Below are 24,061 nucleotides of genomic sequence, written 5' to 3'. Positions count from 1 at the left end.
CTTTATTGTCTAATATGATCTCTCGGTGATTATTCTCTTTTCTTTTAGTTCTCGTCTCTCCCCGCCTTCTGTAGGGATGGGCGAAAAAACAAATAAGTGAAAAAAAAATCGTTTAATAGTAAAACGTCATAACGAGATTAAAGCTAACAAAAAAATTATGTACACAAATGCACGTTAGTACCTTCCGAGTCGGTGGTACCAGTCGATGTGGACGAGGCGTCGGCGCACAGACCCGGCGCATCCAATTCGCTGTGCCACTCCCTCCCGTTTATTCACCTGTCAACTTAATTTAACGGGTAACTATGCGCCCAGACCCCTCGGTGTCAATAAATAAACAAACGACCACGTGAGGTAGGCGTGGCCGAATTCGCGGTCCGAGCACGCGCGGGAATGTACCGTCCAATTACAAGCGGCGTAGAAGGAAAAATGACTGTACTAACTGAATACGTTCCTCAGGTCTGTAATCAGTTCGGGTTTGTCCATTTTTTTTTGTATCACTAGCTGCGGCAAGTCTTGAATCTTGACTTCCTTCCTAAACAACTGACCGACGCTACGACCAATGAGCTGAAACCTTAAATTGTCACGCCGAGGGGGCGGGGTACAATTATTACTCACGTTCGCCGTAATCTTTTTGAACAGGTCCTTCTTCACCTTTTCGACCTTGTTGCCTTTACTGGTGCTGCCGGATATCCTCTCGTCGAGTTTCTGGAGGTCTACCGGGTTAGCGCCTGGTATCTGTTGCATCACTGCCAGCACTTCGACAAACGATGGGCGGAGCAGTTCGTAAAGTTGGGCGCCGAGCGTGAGCAATGAGCCCTGGTTCGCCTCGTGCTGTCCGTGAAGCATCAGCGCGTTCAGTATGGCCGCCATAATGTGGCTCGCCATCTCCCCGTTGAGGGAATTGTCTTGCGAAAGCTGGTAAACGCGGAACGAGTAGTTCAAATGTCCCAATGGAAAATTGCGATTCTAGGATTCCACAAATATTTTTTTTACCACATACATTTTTTAATTTACTGAGCAATTTTCTGCGTTCCGTCTTTTGGACCCACTTAAATACGTTTGGTATGTGAAACGTATAACAAAAAAATTTTGATTAAGAAAGTTCAAAAAGTATGCAAGGAAATGCTTTAATGTGCGGATCACCAACCGGATGGTATTCAAACACAACAATCTTGCCGCTCCCCACCACTTTTTCTTACCTGCCGAACGATGGGACCGGCCAACATGGTGGCCTTCAAAGACGCGTTACTGTCAATCCAAGACAGGGCACTCAGCACGGTTAGCACGACCGGCTGACACGTCTTGGTGCTCCGGAGCAGGATGAGGCCGAGGTCGGAGATGACCTCTGAGGTGACGCTTGACCTCACGGGCGGAGGCGTCGGCGAATTGCTCAGCTCCTCCGTTTCCATAGTTTCCGATGCGGTTTCGGGCGTTAGACTGCCGCCCACAAGCGCCACCTTCAGCAGGTCGAGGTACTCCCGGGTCAGGGCGCGCGTCAGGATGTCCTCGAGCACTTCCTGTGTGTCCGCGTTGTCCTCCTGCACCTCCCTGTTACGGAACTCGATAACCCGTTGCCAGTTCGCGTGCAGACGGTTGAATACTGAAACCAGGAGCTATTAAAAAAGGCGAGGTCACCGAGAAGGACTCACATATGGGCGTAATGTGGCCAAGCAGGGGCAGGATGACGGTCTCGTAGTACGGGGGCGGACACGCGAAGATGAACGACTTGAGAAACACCCGGATTATAGGCCGGATTCGATAGTCGGGTACATACTGAAAAAGTCAAATATGCAGAGGGAGCATAGTAGTAGATCCAACTTCCCATGATAACAGGACTTTTCTTTTAAGAATGCGCAGACTTTCCCCCCAACCTACCCTAAACCTACGGCTTTACTAATCGTTTTCGAAACTCTCCTTGTGACTCAAACACCATCAGTGGCGTGGCCTACCGCGGCAACCCACCTGCAAGTACGCCAGCACGCTGTTGATGATCGCGAGGGCCAAGTCCGGTATGCTGTATAGATCCCTACCCAGGGACGGCCCCATCGAACCAATCAGATGGTAAAAACTTTCGTGGAGGCCCGTGAGGAAACGCTGCATCCTCTCAAGGGGACTCTGTACGATCAGACTGTCCCCGTTATCCGCCGAATGGCCTATCAGACCCAACAAATTCGATTTCTCAGTCTCGGGCATCGCCAAACACCCCTTGTAACTGTGATGGATCGCGTTCTGAGCGTCGGGGGTGAACAGTTCGTTGAAGATGCAAATGAGCGAGAGCATGTGCGGCAACAATGGTATGACGTGGGGAGCGGCCGGATTCCGGCACACGGGGTTGCCGGATTCGGTCAAGGAGACGACGAACCCGCCCCTGGTCGCTCTTTCGGGGTCGTCGGGCCAAGAGCACCGTTTGATGGCGCCGAGCACCAGGTTAACGCAAAAAACGAAACCGCTACGGTTGTGTCCGCATGGGTCGTCCGTGTTCGCGGGCACGGGGGGTTTGTCCAGGCCGACGAACGAGATAAAAGGGATCGCCCCCTTTAGCGCGCCAGAATTGACGATCGAGACGAAGCGAGCGCTAGCTTCGCGCAGGACTTCGCCGACGAATGAGCTCTGCCTTTCATAATCGGCGAAGTGGTTTGATATGAGAAGCAGAGCCTCCTGCAGCGTGACTTTCTCGAGGGTGCTGAGTTGGGCGGGGCCGTCCGGTTTCGACAAGTTCTCGACGGTCGTGCGGATTTGGTCGAAGACGGGCAGCAGCAGCAGGGGATACTTGTTGCCTATTTTTACCATGAGGGAAGCGGCGTGGCGTCTGACATTTTTCAGGGGTCGCGATCTTACTTCTCGCGATTGGTTGTTAGGGTTGTAGACCAGAGTCGAAAAGATCTTCTCAAGCACCTGCGGCAGTAGCGTAGCGCCAGACACGGCCACCGAGTTTGCTGAAAGCGGACTGTTTTGAAGACGTGAGAATCTACAGTTAGTTTTTTTTTTCATAAAACTTTCTGAGGTATGAGCCGGTCTAGTCTATGTAAATAAAGAAAAAGATTTTTCTCCTACGAAATCAGTGGCCCCACTAAGGTAGAAATTAAATGATTTTCCGCGCACACCTTTACATTTCACCCACTAACCCGCACTTTGCACCATTTTCTTTGTAAACAGCGATTTCCACACACTTAACTCGCTTTCCCAGAGATTTTCAGAAAATATTGCTTTAAAAACGCCGCATCCAAACTTATTGACGATCTGTCAGCGGTCATGTTCGTTTTTGAATGCCGCAAGGTTATTGGTTGAAAGCAACATTGTAAATCTGGCGCATGCGCATGCTGAATGGACCTTCTTTGAATTCGTTTTCGGCTTTAAAATTATGATGTCCATTTGAAGATTCGTCCCTCCGTTTAACCGCAATTAATTTTTTCTTTTCAATATTGAAACTGACAAAAATCATTTCAGCCTTCCGCGACTATAAATAAGCGAGATATAGAATGTCAAATCTCGATTCTCTTTTTTTAGAAATTGTTTTTTTTTAATACCCACGTTCCTTCAAGACATTTAAAATATTTATTCGCAGATACCTCAAAGTCACATCGTAAATAAACAAGATAAAATTTCAACAACATCGAAAATTTATTGAACAAATCTTATCCTAATTTATATTATCGCCTGTTGCCTTTTATCTTATATTTTTAATAACATTTTTAACTGATAAAAAAAATTTTGAAACATTATTAAGTAGTTTTCCTTTTTTATAAAAAATTAAAATAAATACCACGCGGCGGCTTGCTTTTACCAAGAAACTAGATAATTTTTTTTTAAATTATATACTTTTTGACATTTTTCGTTTGATTCCTATAATTATTTTTATCTACGTTTTGGTTAGTTTTTTTTCTTTAAAAAGAGGAACCAGGCGCTCCGATGTGTTACAGAAAGATACCTTATATTAAAAACCTCACAGAATCTATCATAAATGTTTTCAAAGAATTCAAGGAAATAAAAATTGCCAAATATAATACTGCAAAAGTGTCAAAACTTTTTTCTAAGGTCCGCTACTATACAATTCTAATGTCATATAGCGATTGTAGTGTTTGGGTTGTCAAGGCTGTTATATTGGACAGACCTCACAGTGCCGTATTCATAAGAATACCTGTGTAGTGGTTGAACATATAAAAACAGGACTTAAATTTGACCTACAGCAATCCTAAAATATGTGTAAACAATTATAAAGCCCGACTGTTTCTTGAAATATGCTATATTAACAAAAACAAAAATTCAATTAACTACAAGTCTGATACACAGCAAATAAGCAATATATACTGTAACATTTTTCCGAGTAGCGTATTCGCGATGCTTCGTTGATCCACGAAGTAGGTTATTTTTATGCTTTTTGTCATTATTTATACCGATTGTTTTTTCGCTACCCCCGTCAGCGCCACTTTTGCCTACCATTATTAAAAATTGTATACTAAGTGTTTATATTCGTTTGTTTCATTATGTCGCTTAGTTCATTTACCTTAACCGTCAATAGAGTTCCAAACCAAACAGCAGAGAACAGTACACACTCACCAGCGGGCGCCATCTGTCCAGTTGACATGCTCAAGAACACGAACAGGGCTGATATGCACGTCAACAGGGTGGACATAATCAGCGGATCGGCCGGCTGATAGCGTAGACACATCTCGAGCAGCCCCAACCCCGACGGTATCGAGGGTCTCTCATGCGCCTGCAGCACCCTACTGAGGACACTCTCGAGAAAATTGGCAAGCGCCTCCCACTCTTGGTAGACGGGGTCGCTCATCGACAATCCGAACGTAGTATTTGGCACCTGGAGGCACTTCACCAACCACTGCTCCACATAATTGAACGTTATTAGGGGGGCGACCAAGGTCGCTTGTCTGAAACCGATAAGTTTTTTGCAGCGCAAAATTCTGAGCAGACAGGAACCTGCCCAGGTTATTCCATATATCAACGAGTAAATTAAGCAATTTTTGCCAGTCGTTAAAATCGGACAAACACAATAACACCCAACGCTCCCCATGGGAATCGAACCCACGACCTCCCCAAGTTTGAGTTGGGATAGGTCAACGCCTTACCAACCGAGACATCCTCGATCCCCCCCCAATTCTTCTGAACGAGGTAATTTATTAAATTTTAACCAACAAAGTTTTAAAAAATTAACCCTACCAAAATTGTATTTTTAATATTCTATATAAGCTAGAAATTACCATGCAATCATGTCCTCGTCACTTACCGGAATGAGTCCAAAAAATCCGATCGGCACCGATAGAAGTATGCGCAGAACTCTTCTTCGCTGTCAAAGTCAATCTTTGAGTAGGCGACAGTCTCGTTTAGGTCATCGCAGGGGCTTTTCCCCGTTGGATAATTAAATTTTATAATCTTGGGGGCGGTACAATGCACCCACTTAGGAACGAATGACAAGAAAGTCGGGTCCCTTGCTATGCCCTCTTGCTTTAACATACTGTTCCACAAAGGGTTGGCAAGATGAGCGAGGAACAGGCTCGCGTGGCCGCTGTACGCGAGCACTGCCTCGAGGAACATCCCAAAATTTTGGGGCTGAAAGGATGGATCTTTGCTCCACAAAGTGCAAATCTGGGTGGTTAGACCCCCAAACACCTGGATCAATTTCTTTTTGAACAGGTAATGCTGCTCATTGAACGTGGTGCCTGGATTTTTGGCAGCTGTCAAAAGGTACTGCATAGTTTCGTTACTGAGCAGCATCAATAATGGTTTCCTTTCCTCAATTTTGCCTTTACGGTTCATAATCTGTGACAGACACTCAGCCGAGGAATATTGGAAAGCCGTGTCGTTCACTAACAAGCAGAGTATCTGAAGAAGGCGTCCATTTTGGGCTGTTATGTGAGTCATATTGACCCACTCCACAAATCCTGTTAATGTTAGGAGTACCACTTGTACCACTCGCCTGTGGGCAGCAGCTTTTGATGGATCCGTTTCAGTACAAGCCCTCAATTGGTTAACGTGTAACTCAATTAACCTTAAAAAAAACTCGAATATCAGAGACATGTTGGCTGTAAGCGCATGGTAGATGTCTTTCCGTCTCTGATTTGATTCGAGGGTCTGCAATAAAGCTACATCTTCAACGAGACGTAAGAAAACAAATAACACTAGTTCGGTTTGGGTCTCGCCACAAGAGCAAGCATCTGAGAGCTCAGCCAAGAGCCCGGGCCACTGCTGCGGCCATTCCCTTTTAACCATTTCGACGACGACTCGACTCAGAGCGTCTTTCATGTGAGGTTCCTCACCTATGCCGCCCGCGGCCAGTAATTTCATCGCATTTTCCTAAAAACCTCCCTCTATAAGGTAACACAGTCGCATGGGGGTAGCTTACCTTGATAAATATTTTTTCATGCTGAGATATTTGGGTCCAGCGATATTTAACAGTGTGCTCCATGAGCTGGAGTCCAAAATGACGAGCAATGAGGGAATGTTGCGTGCCTGCGGCGAGGTAAAGTCCAGCTTCAGCACAGAGGGGAGACGTTTCCTTAAAGCTCTCACACGCCTGGTAGGCTTTCAGACGGTCGCCTTGAGAAGCGACCGAGCTCATCGTGAGCTCGACCGCCCGCGCTAAATCAGCCGCCAAGGCGGCAACGTCCGGGCCGGCCATCTGAATTGTGATTTTTTGGAGGTCTAAAAATAATTGGTTAGTTCAAATTCCCACTCCATTTGTCGTTTTCTCTTTTAATTTTATAAAAATCGACGCAGCTCCGAGCGCAGTTTTGAACTATCGTCGTCGTCTGGACTCCCGCAATAACAAATAATTTAAAAACAAATTAATAATCACATGGCAGCGGAACAGCTTTCATATTTTCAAATATGTAGAAGGAATTCTGACATAAAATTTGCATCCGAGGAGGATTCCGCGTGCTCCGAGTCGCCAATTCGCTTACCTTTTTCGTGCTAAAAGTCCATCACATTAATTTTAAAAAAATTGGTTCAAATATTTTTAAAACCACAACCGGCTCACTCAAAAATGCTTCAATTTAGTACCACAGAAAACGGATTGGAAATGACTTGATAATAAGCCACTCGTATAACCAACAAATTAAAATGAGTTTTGAAATTTCGTTAGTTGTTCAAAATTCAAGAATTTTCTTGCCAAGCAGGAATAAGAAAAACTAAAAATTCCCTCCGTTCATTTTTTAGAGAAAAAGGAGTATTCTGTATTCTGTGGTTGCAAATATAGTTCAAGGACGGCCGTTGCCGCGTTCCGTGCTACTTGTTTAAAAAGAAAATCAGTTTTCGCTTCATGAAACTAATATCCATTACGCATTTAACATCTAAAGATACTTCGCCCTATGATTTGCCTTTAAGCATGTAACTTAATTTTAAATTAGCAATAATCAAGTTTCGAACGCGTTACACTACAGGCGGAAATGAAACAAGCGCCAATCGATTTTTATATACGCACTTTGGCAACCGTGGTTGCGCCATTTGCAAAATATTTGTTCGTCATGGCAATGGTAAGCAAATGTTTATTACTTAATTTTTAGACTTTGTTTACGCGTATTGTTTAGATTGTTTTTCGGGGGGTTAAATCCCGAATAGGGTTTTAGTAGCATCGTATGGGTAACTTTACGCTAGAGGCACCGCATCCGTTTTAACCGTTTTTGTTTCAGGCACACAAATCGACAGAATAATCAGTTTCTGTTGGGGAAAACAGGCCTACTGAGAGTATCTCTTAGCGTACAAAGGGCCGCGAGAATCATCTAGAACAATGGGTACGCAACTAAACGAAGAATTCTCCTTGCCAGAAGACCAATTTCCTATGGCCGAGGATTTTGACGTATCTGATAATATTTTACTAGGAGAAACAAATGGCAAATTGTGTAGCGAGCCTCTGGAGGGTGCTCTGCTTGGTGACCCAGACAATTGTGGAATGTGTGGGTTAGTAATGGGCTTTTGGTGTTAGTTTTTTCATTTTGGGATACAGTGTTGTTTCGAGTTATCCTGTAAAACTAATTTTTGGTGAGGCATCGGGATATTTATTTCTTAGTTTGTTTGGGTTTGTTAATATATAGGTACATGTGAAGGTGACGTTTTCAAATTTAAACGCTGGTTTGTTTCTATAGGATTTTCTTATTTTTTTGAAAGATAACTGAAAGTTCCTGGTAGGAATTAATGTAAGGGAGCCATACTGCAATGCAAAACTGTCAAATTTCCACACCAACCCACTGCATGAGCACAAATTTGGCAGTGTGTGTGGTATGAAACTGACATGTAACTACCTGGTTCAGTTTGATTTTGTGTGTTTGTATGTGTGGGTGGTTTCTTAATGGTATTTTGACAGTACATGTGATCATGAAATACAATTTGTTTCACTAAATTGGACATGTCAAAATATGTTTCCAAACCATAATCAATTCGTTTGATGCTAAAACTTATATCTCACTGAAGAGTAAAACTGAATCTTGTGTTTCTGAAATTTCATTTCACATTTGCATTCGAGCACACATGTCTGAGTTCTGCATCACAGTGTCAGTTAATATCGCAATGCTCATGCCTATTAAGCAGAAATTAACCGCAAGTTTTAGTATGAATTCGGGAAGTAGTGAATATAATTAAAATTAGTCTTCATCATTAGCTTATATAAAAGGGATCGATATAATGCCTCAGTTGGGTGTAAATATATTTAGAAAATCAAAAGTTGCAGAAAGAAAATTGTTGACTGTTGACTGTGCTTATAGTTGTTTTATTTTCATTTTAAATTTAAAAAATTACCTGTAGAAATGCCAGAGTTCTGGAGTATTCTTTAAGGCTAAGCTTTAAAATTACCTAGATATTCTGAGAAATCAGCAGTATCTGACGTTTCTGTGAATTTTGTACCGCTAATTCAAACCAGAAAAATTACTGAATTAATCAAAAAGCAAGGTGAGGATATGGGATCATAGCTTTTTTTTAAAAGGAAACTAAAAGGGATAACACGATTCGTAATTGTAGCTCTATGAATTTGAAGATATGTACAGGGTATATCGACTGATTGTAGGAGGACTTTATATAGGTAGATCAACAATAGTGCCGACCGTCAGTTTATTGTGACGGCCGGCAACACAAAACACCCTTCGCATCTACTTATCGCATTGTTGTAATGAATGGATACAGTGTGGGGCATTTTGTTTTGGTTAGTAGGATGGTACGATCCCGGAAGAGGATTATACGTCTTTTAACGTTTTTGGATCTACGAAAAATTAAAAAAAATGTGAAGTGTAAGCTCGTTTTATATCGATGAAAAGCATTTTTATGGTTAGTTTGAAATCGCAAAAATCCAACATGGTGTCCGTAAGAAAAAATAAAGTTGATGACGGGTGAAGGAAACAAAAAGAGAAAACACTTTATTTTGAAAAACATGTTTTTAAATTATTAAAAAATATATTGAATACATAAATTTTTGTGCCAGGAAAATGCCGAGTTTCAGGTTTGCAAAAATATTTCAGTAACCGAAAAGTTAAAAAGCACTCAGCGTTGCCCTCTTTAAGTCACCCACAAAATTACATTAAACTTTGCTCGCGTTATTCTACCATTTTTCTATCCATCATTGATCAAATCAAACGGTTTTCAGCGGTAAACTGGTAACGCCGCGCATGCTCTACTGCCTGCACGTGTTCTGCGAGCAGTGCTTGGAGAAAAAGCTGATCGGTGACGCAGGTGACGCGGGCAGCCCGAATGCGTCTATCGTTTGCCCGACCTGCGGCTTCGAATCTCAGGTGGGGGTTAAGAAAATCTCGGCGCTGCTCCTCGACGTAACGAAGACGAACGTGTCGGACGTGTCGCACACGTCGACGTTAACGTGCACGTCGTGTACCGCGAAAGAAGTGGCGAAGTCTAAATGCAACACGTGCCACAACCTGCTGTGCGCGAATTGCGACTCTGCGCATCACTACATGCGTTGCTTCGAGTCACATCGTGTCGTCGAACTCGAGGACATGCGCAAGCGCGGTGTCAAGATCACTATACATAAGCCGCTCGACTGCGACGTTCATCCCGGCGAGAGCGTCGCATTCAACTGCGCGGTACGCATAAAATTCGTTGTTTTTTTTTTGTTGGCGAAGCAATTAACGCGAATTCGCTGGTGTAATAAAATATAATTGCACTTCTGATTTTTTTGATTTTTGTGACTCTGTGGCTAAAAATTATAAAAACAAGTATGCATTATTAGAGCCGTTTTTGCTATTGGATGGCGGTCCTCCCTCCCTTATTTGAGCGATAGGTTTTACTTTTTCCTTGCTAACTAGTAAAACTAAACGTTGGGAATATTTCAGAAACATTCCAATTTCAAATGAGAACCTTTCTAGATTTGTTCTTCTTCTTGGGTCAAGACTGCTTTAGTATTTCTCGATTTTGTATAAACAGATGTTTACCTTTTTTTTTCATCAAACGTTTCGATTTTAATTTGGCCCACCGATAAACACCGGTCCAAGTTTTTGTTGTTAATTTTATGCTTTTACATTACACCCAATAAAAAGAGCCGTCCTTACGGGCCACTCCGTTATTACGGAAATTCTAAATGCCGTTTGCACACTGCTTCCGTAATTTTTCGATTTTTAAAAAATGGGTAGTGAGGTTTTGAATAGCACCTTTAGTGCTGAGCAACATAATGTGAAAGATATTTTGATTTTTTGAATACGTTTTCATTCCATTCATTTTTTAGGTGAAATATAATGGCGCATTTAAAAATTGAATTCAAAGTTTTGTTTTTTCATTACCTTGGTTAGAGTCAAAATCTTTTAAAAAAATGCGCTTAAAAAATAAACCGTTTGGGATATATAACCATCCATATGATTTGTGTAAAACAACGTAATTTGGTTTTATGACTGCCCTGGAACAGTTATACAAAATGCCAAAGTACTGGTCGAAAATGTATCATGGAAATACTATGAGATCTGTAAAATTGCAGAGCAGTTTTCGATTTTAAAATCTTAAACGGCTTAATTGATATCCTACGAATAAATACATGAAATAAAGATACTTTTTGTTTCGAGTTACGTAGTATAAATGATTGTCATTTCGATTCATTCATTCATTATCGTTTTGTAGAAGGGAATATTTATTTTTTTGCGTAGGTATGCAACAGTCTCATATGCTGTGTGTGCGCGAAGACCGAGCACATGGGTCACCCGACGGAGGGCGTTTCTGAGTCAGAGGTGCGCGTGCGCCAAGAGATGGAGAGTCTGCTGACGAAGAGCAAGGACCGGCTGGAGAAGCTAGCCAAGTGCGCGGCCGGCCTCGACGCCAACATGGAGGAGCTAGCGCATCAGCGTTCCTCCGCCAGGGACCTGATCAACGAATCGTACCAAAGTTACAAGGCTGTATTGGAGAGGCGCCGCGACGCGGCCCTCGACGAACTGAACGAACTGTACCATGAGCGGGAGCTGAAAATTATGAAGCAGTCGGACGAGATGGGACGCGCGATCGGCAACCTCGAGGACGCTTGCCGGTAAGTCTTCCACCACAAATATAAGCGGTTGCAATTTGGAGCCTCTAAAACTTTTAAAAGGTTTGACGCGGCGCGGCGATTTAGAATTTCGATGGTTTTTCCTTACTTGCCAAATATCATTTAATGTAATAAAATAATAATTATTTATGATAATGCAATTTTTTCGAATAGCTCATTTTCAAATTTCAAATTTAGCTCATAGGAAGGAAAAAGCAAGATCAATAAATAAATACATAATCGACGTGATAAATTTGTTCATTTTTACCGGTTATTGTTTAATATCGTAAGTGATGTCACGTGAGCACTATTTAAGAAGAGTTTGAATATCCGAAGAAACAATATTTCAATATTCTTTTTTTCTAGACAATTAAGGCAGAGTTTAATGTAATTTAATACAGTAAACACACATTACACAATACGTCACAGTTATTTTGCTCATTTATTTCGTTAGAAGCCAGCTTCGACCAAAGTTCATCTACTGCCAACCTACTGCCGAGTGCTGCAACTTATAATTTTAATTCTGTAAACTTTGAATATACCGCACCCAGAAGCATATCAACTTTTTTGCCATTTTAATTTGATTGTTTTCTATGACAATCCAAATCAATAACAGAACAAAACTAATAACCAGGTAAAAATGTACACAATGCAGACAAGTAAGAAAAAGTTTAATTTAATTTAAATGTTATTTAATGTGTGCCTAAATACAATTTTCAACACTAAATAATAATAAAAAAAAAATGGAAAAATTGCACGTTTCCAAATCCAAACTTGACATTATTGACATTATCCAACCAATCAGGTACACTTCGCGCCTCCTCGACACCGGCACCGTCTTGGAGATGATGTATCTGCGGCAAATCATCGCGTCGCGGCTTCTCACACTGAATTCAAGTTCGCCCAGAGCGGAGGCGTCGTTCAGCGTCGAGTTCAAGAGTGATTTTGACAATTTTGAGAAGATGGTCGGCAAGCACTTTGGCGTTTTCCTTACCGAGACGGCAGTCGTTGTCGGCGCCGGGTCGCCGATGCCCAGTCCCGGCTCTCCGGAATCGATTGCAGCGCCAATGCTGAACGGGACTACGGTTGCGTCAAAAACGGCATCGTTAGCGAATGGCGGCAGTCCGATATCGTTACCAGCATCGATGCAGTCGTCGTTCGACGGCGCCGATATCTCCAATAACCTGCCGCCCAATTTCGGGTTGACGCAGAGCCCGCCGCCGTCGCAGTTGCCTTCGCACATGTCCGGCGCCGCCCCCACGTTGCAGGGTTTCTCGAGCATTGCCGAGTTTAATCTCGCGCAGCTCGCCACCCTCGCAGAAAATTCGAATAGCGCCGGGACGTCGCCGACACCGCCGTTCAATTTTGTCGACATTCTGACGAACGACACGGCGTACAAGAATTTGGCATCGCTGGCGAAGATTGGACTCAACGCGGCCGGTATGTATTGAAAACGTTGCGAAAACAATATTGTTTTGTGAAAAAATTGACGAATGTTGCGAAAAATTTGGCGCGTAAAAAAATCGTTGAGAAATAATTGGCGCCCAACGAGTGTGTTGAGGAAAATTGACTCGCACTGGTGATGTTGCGAAGAAATTAACGCCCCGCGAAGTTTCTCTAACGTTGTTTAAATATTCATATCGAATTTTTCACATTTTTCACGTTAATAATAATTGACGATTTTAAATTATTGATTTACTGAGCGAGTCGCGTCGTCAGACCGATTTATTTATTTTTTTTTTTAAATTATCCTGATCATTGCGGTAAGGATGGAAACCACAAAAGTTTCGGAATAGAAATAACCAATAAATTGGGCGCTTTACTAGGTTTTCGCGTCGCAAAAAACAGCGTTATAAAAAAATATACATTTAGATGCGAATCAGACGATAACGAACGGTAGCAACATGCTGGTGCGTTCAACTTCGGTCGCATCCCTTAACCTGGGCAACAACTTGATGAATGGTTTCGGCGGGGTGTCGACGTCGGCGTCACCGCTCCTGTCGACGCCGGACGACATCATACAGGATCCTACGCTCGGTACCATGCTGCCCTCCGGTGGCAACAATCCAAACCCGGCCGTCAACCGCGGCAATAAGGTCAGCCCGATGCAGATCCGCTGCAAGTTTGGTCAGCTGGGGCCCGGAAAGGGCCAGTTTAACTCACCCCATGGTTTCTGCCTCGGTCTGGAGGAGGACATCATCGTCGCCGACACGAACAATCATCGGATACAGGTGAGTTCGCACGCGTCCACCCACAGTAAGCCACACGGTGGGCGCTGATCAGCTGGCCGGAAGTCTCAACTTGGGGAGAGGCGGAGAATAAGGAAGCATTTCTGACCTTACTCTTGGGGCATGTTTTTTTATGTAGATTTTGGCTTGATGTTCCATTTTATTTATTTTTGCATTAGTTCAGTGAAAAGATCGAAGTTTAAATTATTGTTGTTAAAAATTTACTTCCATCCTGCTATAGACTAAACAAACCGACACTTCCATTCCAATATTGAAAATTTGCTACTCCTGTTTTGGACCTAATCACCTGGTAGATTTGTATGCAAATGCAGAGGTTGTCAGTTTGTTCATTTATACTGTTTAAAAAGCAGTTAGAATATTTATAAAATAACGTTAATTTGGTCATTCAAATTGTGTCCGAAACTATCTCCTTCATTCTGTAAACTGACCAAAAAAAATTGAACATGGTTGAACAACTAACCTATATATAACGCCCTATTTTGGTCGTATGTGACCGCGTCTTGTCGGTTGCAGATATTCGAGAAGACGGGCTCGTTCAAGTTCCAGTTCGGCATACCGGGCAAGGACGAGGGCCAGCTGTGGTACCCGCGCAAGGTAGCGGTGATGAGGAGTACCGGCAAGTACGTGGTGTGCGATCGGGGCAACGAGCGATCCCGCATGCAGATCTTCACGAAGAACGGGCACTTTTTGAAGAAGATCGCGATCCGTTACATCGACATCGTCGCGGGTCTCGCGGTCACCGGCCAAGGGGAGATCGTTGCCGTCGATAGCGTCAGCCCCACCGTCTTTATCATCCACGAGAACGGCAACCTGTTGCGTTGGTTCGATTGCAGCGACTACATGCGCGAGCCGTCCGACATCGCCATACACGGTAACCAAAGCAAAAGTCAACGAGGTTCTGAGCGACCTTTTCAGATCATCTAGACTTTCCAAGTGGGAATTTTTTTTGTTTTCACATTAAAAGGCCCGGACATTTTGAATTTTTCAAAATTGCCGAAAGGTCTGCTTGACATTTCAATCACATTTTAAAGATCGTTATTGTCCGTCTCTCTCTGGGGGTGGGAAATGTTGAAATAATCAAAACTCTTGTATGTGTGGTATTGTTCTCATTATAATTAATAAATGTTCAAGGTGGGAGGATTACCTGTAGTTTAGGAATTTGTGTGCGTTATCCGGAACTTTGTATAAGTTATAGGTTATTTCTTTTAACCTCGTTGGCATAATAATGGTACATCACAGCCGATTTTATCGATTTTGGCGGTCTCCACGTCGATTTTTGGTTAGTTTTAGTTAATTTTAGTTAGTGCGTGTATAATTATGCTAAGTCAAACATATTTGGCAGGCAGGTGGGTTCTAAATCTATTAGTAAACATTTCTAGCAAATAAAATAAATAGGTGCAGGTAAATATCGTCAAACGGCTTTTGAGATATTTTTTAATTCTGTTATTTCTAAAGAATTTTTGAAGAAAGCTTAACTCTCGGTATCTCATAAAGGAGGGATGTTTTTTTTTAAACGCCTGAAGAGTGACCCCCGTAGTAAAATATCCGACAGTTAAAACACCAAACACAAAATTAATCCCGAATATATATTTTTTATATCCTAGACCCGTCTTTGGTTGCTTTAAATTAAAAATAACAAATGTCGGATTCGGAAATAATTTTTATGGGTTGTTAATTTTTGTTTTTTCTATTTGGGGAATGTTCCGAAAACGAAAAAAATCGGAAACTACATGGACGTTACTATTTACGAAACTTATGGATCCGTCCTGCGCCGGTTGTTGAGTTGAACTTGCTAACGTTTCGCCGATCATTCTGCTGGCTTTTACAGAGCTTTGCTGAAACAATTTCTCAAGAACTCAACGACAACCGACACAGGAGGGATCCATAAGTTTCGTAAATAGTATTACAGTAGCCTGCGGAAATTTCTTTGAAAAATTACATCGACGTTGTCGCTCCCGTTGCAGGCAAAGAGTTTTACGTGTGCGACTTCAAAGGCCACAACGTCGTCGTGTTTAACGACGATGGACAGTTTTTGCGACGCATCGGCTGCGAGAACCTGACCAATTTCCCGAACGGCATCGACATATCCGACGCCGGCGACGTCCTTATCGGCGACTCGCACGGCAACAGGTTCCACGTCGCGGTGTTCGCCCGCGACGGCTCCCTCATCTCCGAGTTCGAGTGTCCCTACGTTAAGGTGAGGCGCCTGACTACCGTAAATTTGGCAACGTCTTGTCAAAGGCTTGACGCCATTGCCGGTAGAATAGAAAAACCAATAAAAAGGAACTCGCGGTTATACTAAAATATTACATATTCTAAGTTATCTCCTCATTCTACCAAAATCGTTCTCTTAATACTTTTTATATTGTAATTTATCGCAATAATTCGTTACATCTGCGCCTTCTGTTACCATTTGAAAATTTTGAGAAAGATTCAAATCTAATTCCTTATCTACTCTAGGAACCCGTCAATTTGACAGTTAACATCCTTAAATCAGAATTCTCTGGTTAGCGCAAAACGATATCTGAGTTTTAGACATTTTGATACCTCTAGATCGGGAGGCGGAGGGTGTTGAAGTTATGAAAGAAGCTACTAAACTTGAGTGCATAGAAATCGTCCCAATTTCAATTTTTGAATTTAGTGTTTTTTTTTTCTAGAAACTTCGTCTGACCCAAAAAAATAGACATGCTATTTGGAAGACAATTTAAGATGTCTTAGTATGAGTTTAAATTTGTCAAGAGTGTTGATCTATTATATGCGTAGGTACGGTTAAAGTAGTGAAACGCACTATTTATAGTGATAGTAACAAACTTGTTACAGACTTACTGTTACGCCTTTACAACTGGAATATTCATTTATTCGTTTTTAACCATTTGGATAGTGTTTAATTGTATTAGCTTGATGCATACTACATTGCAAAAAGCCGCTCACGTTATCGTTTTCATTGTAAGTGGACTTTGCCAGCGAGCTGTTGGCTGACAACTGGATATGACACGCGCAGCAGTTCGAAGAGTATGCCAACGATATGAGGAAACTGGATCCTTTGCTAGAAGCCCTGGAACAGGCAGTGAAGTGCAACAATAGCTCCATGAATGTCAAAGAGTGGCTATTAGTTAATGGATAGTGAGAAGACTGAAGAAAAATATCCTGACCCCAAAAACAACTGCAATTGGTTGGTTCAAAACTTACTCCAGCTCATCACCAAGCACGTCTACGCTTTGCACGAGATCATCTGAGTTGGACATTGGACCAGTGGGGGTCTGTTTTGTTCTGTTCAGATGAGGCCAGGAAATACATTTTTGGTAGTGACCGTGTACCAAAAACCAGGAGGGAGATGTACAGAATGCTACAATGAAGAGCGGGGCCCTTATGGAGGTGGTTCCTTCATAATATGGGGTGCAATTTCAAGTGCTAGGTACATAGAGGATATTTTATCAGATCACATAGTACCATATGTCGACTACATTGGAGAAGAATTCATTTTCATGTATGACAATGCTAGGCAACCGCAAGGATCGTTTAAGATTACATTACAGAAGTCGGTTTTCGAGTTATGGAATGGCCAGCAATCCGATCGAACATTTATGGAATGAGCTAAAACGGAGAATTCGTACCCCAACCTCCCCAGAGCTTATTGTTGCAGTAGAGCAAGAGTGGCTTAACATTCCACAAGAAACAATAGCAAGAGGGGGTCATACCCATTATTAAAAAAAATAAATGTTGAGTTGCTAATTGTCAGTAACTCTATTTTTTTTAGTAATAAAAAAAAGTTAATTTTCCTCGTGCAGTTATTTTACTATGTTAAACCTAAAAAGCAGAAATAAATTATAATCAATTCAAAATCGTATTAAACCATATTAAATTAATTGTCCTTCAAACAGCATTTTTTTTTTTGATCTGGTCAGTACTTTCTAAAAAAAAAAAGATATTGAAGTCAAAACTTCACAATAGGCCGATTTCTATGCACGCATTCCTAATGAATATATTTTGATGTATAAGAAGAAATATCTTATACAGCAATATTACCACATGAATTTATGTCAAAAATCGGTCCACAAGTATCTGAGACAAAATTTTATTCAGGGTTTGAAAACTAAAAATTTGCTATCAAATTTTGAGCCTTTTTTGGGACTCAAATGTGATTTTGAGGTATATTTATCGCGTTATTTTTAAAATATAGATTTATTCTTATACGTTTTGAGGAACCGATTTTTGTTTTTCGTTTTAATTCAGGTTGGAATTATTCAATGCGTATTAGTTCAAATGTCTCGGGCGAGTCCGAGGGGCGTGGCCCTGATGTGTTGCACCTGTTGTTGCAGGTGTCCCGTTGCTGCGGCTTGAAAATCACATCGGAGGGATACGTGGTGACGTTGGCGAAGAATAATCACCACGTGCTCGTCCTAAACACGCTATACATCTTGTAGGGTCGTCACCACCAACACCACCACCACCACCGCCGCCACGGGGTAGATTTGATCTCGCACTGTACATAGTACCGAACTGATTTTTATTTAACGCATTGATTTGTCGTTTAAGTTTTTCGATCGATTTTTTTCGAGGTAACCGCAATTTTTATCCAAAGTTGATTATTTTTTACGCGCAAGTTTTTATCGATTATTATTAGTTATTATTTTTTTTTATTCGTTTAGCGGCATAAAAACCATGGTTCCTATGCGTACATACATATACATTTATAGTTTTATATATATATATATATATATATATATATATATATATATATATATATATATATATATATATATATATATATATATATATATATATATATATATATATATATATATATATATATATATATATATATATATATATTATTGAATTGATTTCCGGTTTAGTAGACGGCGTTGTCGCTTCTATATATTATCGATTTATTCCAAATGCTGATAGTGCCAATTTTTTTTTAAGGCGTAGCGTAAGCGTTTTATTTTTTTTTTATCTTAATCATTTTTTTCCTCGGCCCCCTTCGGGGAATTATAAATAACTACCTGTATATAATTTTTTCCTCGCCGCGTCGAAAACGCGTCGCGGCCGTCGGCCCCATCCGCGTGCGCGCTCCCGTTCGTTTTTTTTTTCCTTTATACGAGGAGATTTTTTTTATGTATAGTTTGTGTTTTAAATTTGAATTTTTATTTTTTATCGTTGAAAGGCGGGCCGCGGCGCGTTTCGAGAAAACACAAATTGTCGTCTTCTTCTCGTTTACGTACTCAGGATAGGGCTCCCTCGCGCGCCCCCTCCGGCCTCTTTTCGTTTTTATTATTGTTTTTTTTTTCGAACAGAAAAAATCGAATAAAGCTCGGCCGCGACCAGTGCCATGTAGATGTATAGAGTTCGTAGGTACTAAAAAAAACGAAAGAAAAAAAAAAACAAAAAAATGCTGCGTGTTCGGTATATAGGTTGATGTACGAGGTGGGGATATAGGAAATCGCATATGACTGAAAGAATAGTTTCCCTATTTGTGTACCTATGTGTACGTGGTTCCGTTGATTCAGGGTGAAAGACACCATAGGTGTGAAATTCTTCAAATATTATGGATAATAATTTATGATATTCCTATTCAATGTCGTTAATGTATGTAATCAATTTCTAAGAAAGTTGACTTCACCGAACGGAACATAGTTTGACGTTTCGAATAGTCTCGGACATTTTTGGTTTCGGGATTTTCCGGATTATAATTATTTTTGAACATCCATATTTATTTAACCGACTGTATAACGAATGGGTTCCCATATCTCTCCACCGTGTACACCATTTTATGCGGGGACACACTGTATAATATTTATCGATGCAGCCTAAAAGCAGTCGCCCCAGATGATCGTCGACGACGACGACGATGACGGGCGGGTCGGCGCCCTAACCTCGACCCCGCCCTTCTCTTTGGTCCCAGCGCTCGTCGGGACGGGCAAAAACGAAAAGAAAATATTGCATCGGGACTGGGTAGGAGGGGAGGTTTGACGGGGTGGGGGCGGCGGCTTGGTACGGTAAAACATGCCTGTGATAATAGTATTTCAGGTTAGTTGTGACCTTAGTCTCTTAATGTTGTTATTTTGCAAGCCCGGGCGGCCTTTGCCCGTTTCGGCCCTCCCCAGGCCGTTGAAAATTATCTATATGTATATAAAACACACACACGCGCGTATATTATATATGTATTGAAAAAAAAGCAAAAAAAAAAAACAAAAAAAAACTCGAATTTTAACACAGAGATTGTTTATGTATTTGAAGAGAATAATAATTATTGTCGTCGTAATCTTATACACTTGTTTTGTGTGTGCGTGCGCGTGCAGGTGCATCGTCGAAAAGGAAGTGTCTCCTCCCCCATCATCGCGACCATTTCGTACCGTTTTAGGTACCGTCGTCATGTTTTTTTTTTTAATTATTATTTTCGGCGGTCGGCGCGCTGCTCCGCTCCCGAATCGTTTTGTAGTTTGGGTGCGCTGCACCGCCTCGTCCCATCTCCCCGAGCTGTTGATTTTTTTTCTTTTATATTAATAGACTTATGTATATATTTATCCTCCCCCCCCTTTTTTCCTTTGTATATTTTGTACAGAGCGTTGTTATTTTTTTTATTATTATCGCTATTATTCTTGCTGTTATTGTTTTCACGGCCAGACAGTTTCCTTTCTCGGACGTTTCCCCGACGACGATGTCGGGAAAGAAACAAAAATGTAAAAAAAAAACAAAATCCCGCGACGCAAAGTCGGAAATCCGGCGACAGCGTCGTTTTTCGATATTTTTACATATTATATATATACAAAAGCGCGCGTTTTCCTTTTTGAATGTTTTTAGGCATTTTTCTGGTACTCGTCGTTTACTGCGTGTGCCTGCGCGGCCGTTTTGCTCACTCCTTTCGCGCGCGCGCGTTTTTTTTTTAGACTAGGTTTCAAAGTGGAAGAGAATATAAAGGTAACCTTTCGGACGTCGGGAGGGAGAGAGAGAGAGAGAGAGAGAGAGGGACAGAGAAGTTTTCCCTCCTATGTGGGATACGATGACTGTCTGATTATACATTATATTATTATATATTGTCAATGTGATAGAATTTTTCGATAATTTTTACAATCACGTCTTAATGTGTGTCTGTGTACCAAGTGTTTTTTAGATACTCATATATATACCAGTAACTTTTGCCATTATTAAACATTTTATATATATAAGGTTGCGGTTTCGGCTCGACGCGCGTGTGCGGAACATTCATTAGCAATAAGTATTTTTCCGGTCAGTATTGGGGGTGGAACGGGGGTTTAGATGGAGGCGGTGTGTTGGTTTATATATGTCCATTCCGTTATATAGGTAACGACGTAATTTGGAGTAAAAAACCCTCTTCCCTCCCCAAAAATATTCCTTCGATGGGGTTTATATTTTAAATTTGAGTCTATTTTTGAAAAATGTGTTTTGATTTATCGCCGACCAAATGGAAAGGTTCGTGGTCTTTCGCGCTTTTCTCCCTAAAATACATACGCGGTCTTTTTTTCCTCCTCTAGATTTTTTCGTTTGGAAATTGTAAGCAGGGTTTTAATTTTTTTTTCACCTAGACGATCCGCTACACAACCACACCTTTACCCATCCTCCGCCCCCCGAATTTTACCCGCCCCGCAATACATTTTTCGTGTTGTTATTTAATAAGAACCTGCCACTATCGTCAAAATTTATTTTGATATATTGTTGACCGGTTTTTGAATGTCGGACTTGTTGTTGATTGGTACTTTTTTTATAAACCCATCGTTAAGCCCGGTTTATAGTTTCAGCAAAGCTGGCAGCATTTACTCTTAAGAAAAATGAACGGATTGCCGTAACGACACTAGATAAAGTGAATGTAAAGGACTGTGCCAGTAAAAAAAACAGGATCGATGTTCCATCTGCCCGTGCGTATGTCATTTCATTCGTCGCGGTCAGTTTCGTGAGTTCGTGTTGTCCTAAAATTTTCGCCGTCTGTTTTCAAAATAGAAAAAGACAGATATTCCGACAATATTTTTCCAGCATTTCGGCTTCCGTATTCAGTTTATCTAGTATCTTTAAGGCATTTTGCAGTTGTTCCGGTAAGTCGTCTTTGATTAGTTACTACAAATATTTCTTTGCAGCCGCTGAAAACTGTAAATCAGGCTTAAGCGTCGTGTCACCGACCATGATGATCGTTCAAAAAAATCAGAGGTTGTCTTTACACAGTATAGTAGTAGTGCTAGCAGTAGCGGTAGTTAAAATATTTTAAGAATTAGATTTATATGAGTCTTGGCGCCCCGCGAATCTGCCGCGCTACTCCACAATCGCGATATTGTGTTTTTCTTTTTCTCTCTTTTGCTCGCATTCTCTCCCTCTCTCTCTTTCTGTGCGCGTCCATTATTATCGGCGTCTGCAGATTCGTGAAGCGCCCGGAAAGGTGTTGGGGGAGCAGGGAGGCTGCGAGAAACAACGAAAGGCACGTTCCGCGCCCCGCCCTTCCCTCACTCCTGCCACCGCACCAGACGCAACACATTCTCTCAATCAATAAATATTACAGAACTTTACAAGGCGTTTCAAAACGGCACGTCAATGTTGAAGGTTGGACATTTGCTTTGTTTCAAATATATAGGGCGTAAGTTTCCTTTTGGTAGTTGTTTTATCGTTTTTCTTTTTATTTAGACAGTGGCGTGTCTAGACCGTAGTAAGTCGGTTGATATTTTTTTAAATCAAAAACGCGCGCCATTGTATTTTTTGTATATCTTTTCTTTCTCGGATTAAAAAACATTTTTATTGCATATTTTTTAAAACGCCTTGTAACCAAGCTATTTCTGCCTTCAAAAAATTGACACGATGTTTAGGAATACCCTGTATATAGTTTTCTAGATATACAAACAATGTTGGGTGTGAGTGTTTAAGCAATAAGCCGTTTACAAGTAATAATCTAGCGTGCGTATATTATATTATATATATTTATATATTTTGGACTCCGTTTTCGGGTTTCCGAAGAATTATATTTATCCCCTCCCTCGCCCCTAGCCATCGCTCCTCCCGCATTTACCTGACCGTGGCTTCAATTGTTTACACATAAATATATATGTATATTATAGAGTACAAATTCTACATTTTTACGGACGACGACATATCAACCGTTTCTCGGCAACGTCAGGGGCGTAGCGCGTCGCATTGTTATTGTTTTTTTTTCTTAAAGCTAAGAAACCACTTCCAAAGACTTTAGGTTTTAGGTTACGTTTGGGACGTCGTGCCGGTCCCGCCCATACCCGGGTCAACGTCGCGTTCCCGTTTCCTTATCGTTATTAACCGTTTCGATTTTTCTTGTAGATGTTTGTCGAAAAAATAGAGCGAGAGAGAAAGAGAGTGCGCGCGTGCGCACTCGAGAGCGCGAACAATGAGAGAGAGAAGGCGAATAGAACCGGTCGGCCGGAGTATGTTATCCAGCCGCGGGCATTTAAAAAAACATAGTATTACGCGTAACCTTTGCGTTTGCATGGAACCACGCCCCCTACGGATCTGTGATGCCGCACAAATGAACGACCAATCTGGATCGACGTGGCAAGAGTTCAAAAAATACATTGGAAAATAATCGCAGATGGCGTTTGTTCTGCGGGACCCCTGTCGGTAACAATCACCTCGTGAATAGTAGTAGTCGCGCCCCAGCCACCACCTTCCTACGATTAAGTACCTCTCGTTTCTCTCCGCTTGACCTTTTTCTCGCGAAAATTCGTCGTACCTTTTTCGAACTTATCGATAACGGTAATTAAATAGAAAAACAAAAAAAATGAAAACAAAAAAACTAGTTAAAAGTGAAGAATGTTCAAGAGTTGCTTCAGTATTTTTAGATAATATTAGATACCTTGTTCTTATATATCTATACATCATACATTCTTTATCTAATATTATATACGTATTATATCCTATTTATATTTGTGAAGGTTTTAAGTACTCTAACGTGCTAATAATAACGTTTGATAAAATATTATTGAATGACACCTAACGATTTTTGCTATACGCCGGAATATATATACGTTAGTTATTGGTATTGCCTTATTGGTTTAAATCTCTGTGGTTATTCAGGGTGGCAAGAGCGCCATAACACGTGGGCTCATATTTTTCGAAATGTTTTTTATTTAAATTGTACTAAAAGGTTGTTTTCATTTGTAATATTGGTTTATAATGATATGAATATAACTCAAAATCATTATGCCCCGGCGTTGTTTTCATTTCTACTTATTTGCGTCCGGTAATGTAATGTAAACGACTGCTGCGCGAGGTATTGCGTCTACGTAGTGATAGCGGTAGGTATATACACGGTGTTATTGACGGGGGTGAATCTGAACCCGACCCCGATGCGCAATCGATATTTGATTGTGTCAAAAAAAGCTAA

At 41.3% G+C, this 24,061-nt stretch overlaps 2 protein-coding genes across 5 annotated transcripts; one reads left to right on the top strand and one right to left on the bottom strand.

Annotated features, from left to right (window-relative positions):
* Positions 1-133: 133 nt before the first annotated feature.
* LOC132705197 (exportin-5) lies at positions 134-7,109 on the bottom strand. The gene is made up of 9 exons (XM_060675654.1): positions 6,918-7,109; positions 6,359-6,657; positions 5,243-6,309; positions 4,558-4,886; positions 1,963-2,936; positions 1,650-1,773; positions 1,200-1,600; positions 616-915; positions 134-564 (listed from the first exon to the last, which is right to left on the bottom strand). Exons 2-9 carry the CDS (start codon positions 6,632-6,634, stop codon positions 436-438), a joined length of 3,600 nt encoding a protein of 1,199 aa, XP_060531637.1. The 5' UTR covers positions 6,635-6,657; positions 6,918-7,109; the 3' UTR covers positions 134-435.
* Positions 7,110-7,375: 266 nt separating this feature from the next.
* On the top strand, positions 7,376-23,877 carry LOC132705199 (brain tumor protein-like). Of its 4 annotated transcripts, none has more exons than XR_009619354.1 (10): positions 7,376-7,490; positions 7,647-7,914; positions 9,587-10,037; positions 11,088-11,461; positions 12,264-12,898; positions 13,331-13,689; positions 14,221-14,578; positions 15,672-15,904; positions 18,027-18,266; positions 22,999-23,877. XR_009619354.1 is itself a non-coding variant. In XM_060675656.1 (9 exons), exons 2-9 carry the CDS (start codon positions 7,745-7,747, stop codon positions 18,129-18,131), a joined length of 2,685 nt encoding a protein of 894 aa, XP_060531639.1. In that variant the 5' UTR covers positions 7,376-7,490; positions 7,647-7,744; the 3' UTR covers positions 18,132-18,428. The 4 variants fall into 4 exon arrangements, 1 of the variants encoding a protein (XP_060531639.1); XR_009619355.1 differs by lacking the exon at positions 7,376-7,490 and adding an exon at positions 7,494-7,596; XR_009619356.1 differs by lacking the exon at positions 7,376-7,490 and adding an exon at positions 7,502-7,590.
* The last annotated feature ends 184 nt before the right edge of the window (positions 23,878-24,061 follow it).

The sequence above is a fragment of the Cylas formicarius genome, unplaced genomic scaffold (assembly GCF_029955315.1).
Source record: "Cylas formicarius isolate icCylForm1 unplaced genomic scaffold, icCylForm1.1 PGA_scaffold_7__23_contigs__length_41026272, whole genome shotgun sequence".
Lineage (NCBI taxonomy): Eukaryota > Metazoa > Arthropoda > Insecta > Coleoptera > Brentidae > Cylas > Cylas formicarius.
The sequence above is the reverse complement of the archived record's forward strand: the minus strand, read 5'-3'. Positions and strand labels throughout refer to the sequence as shown.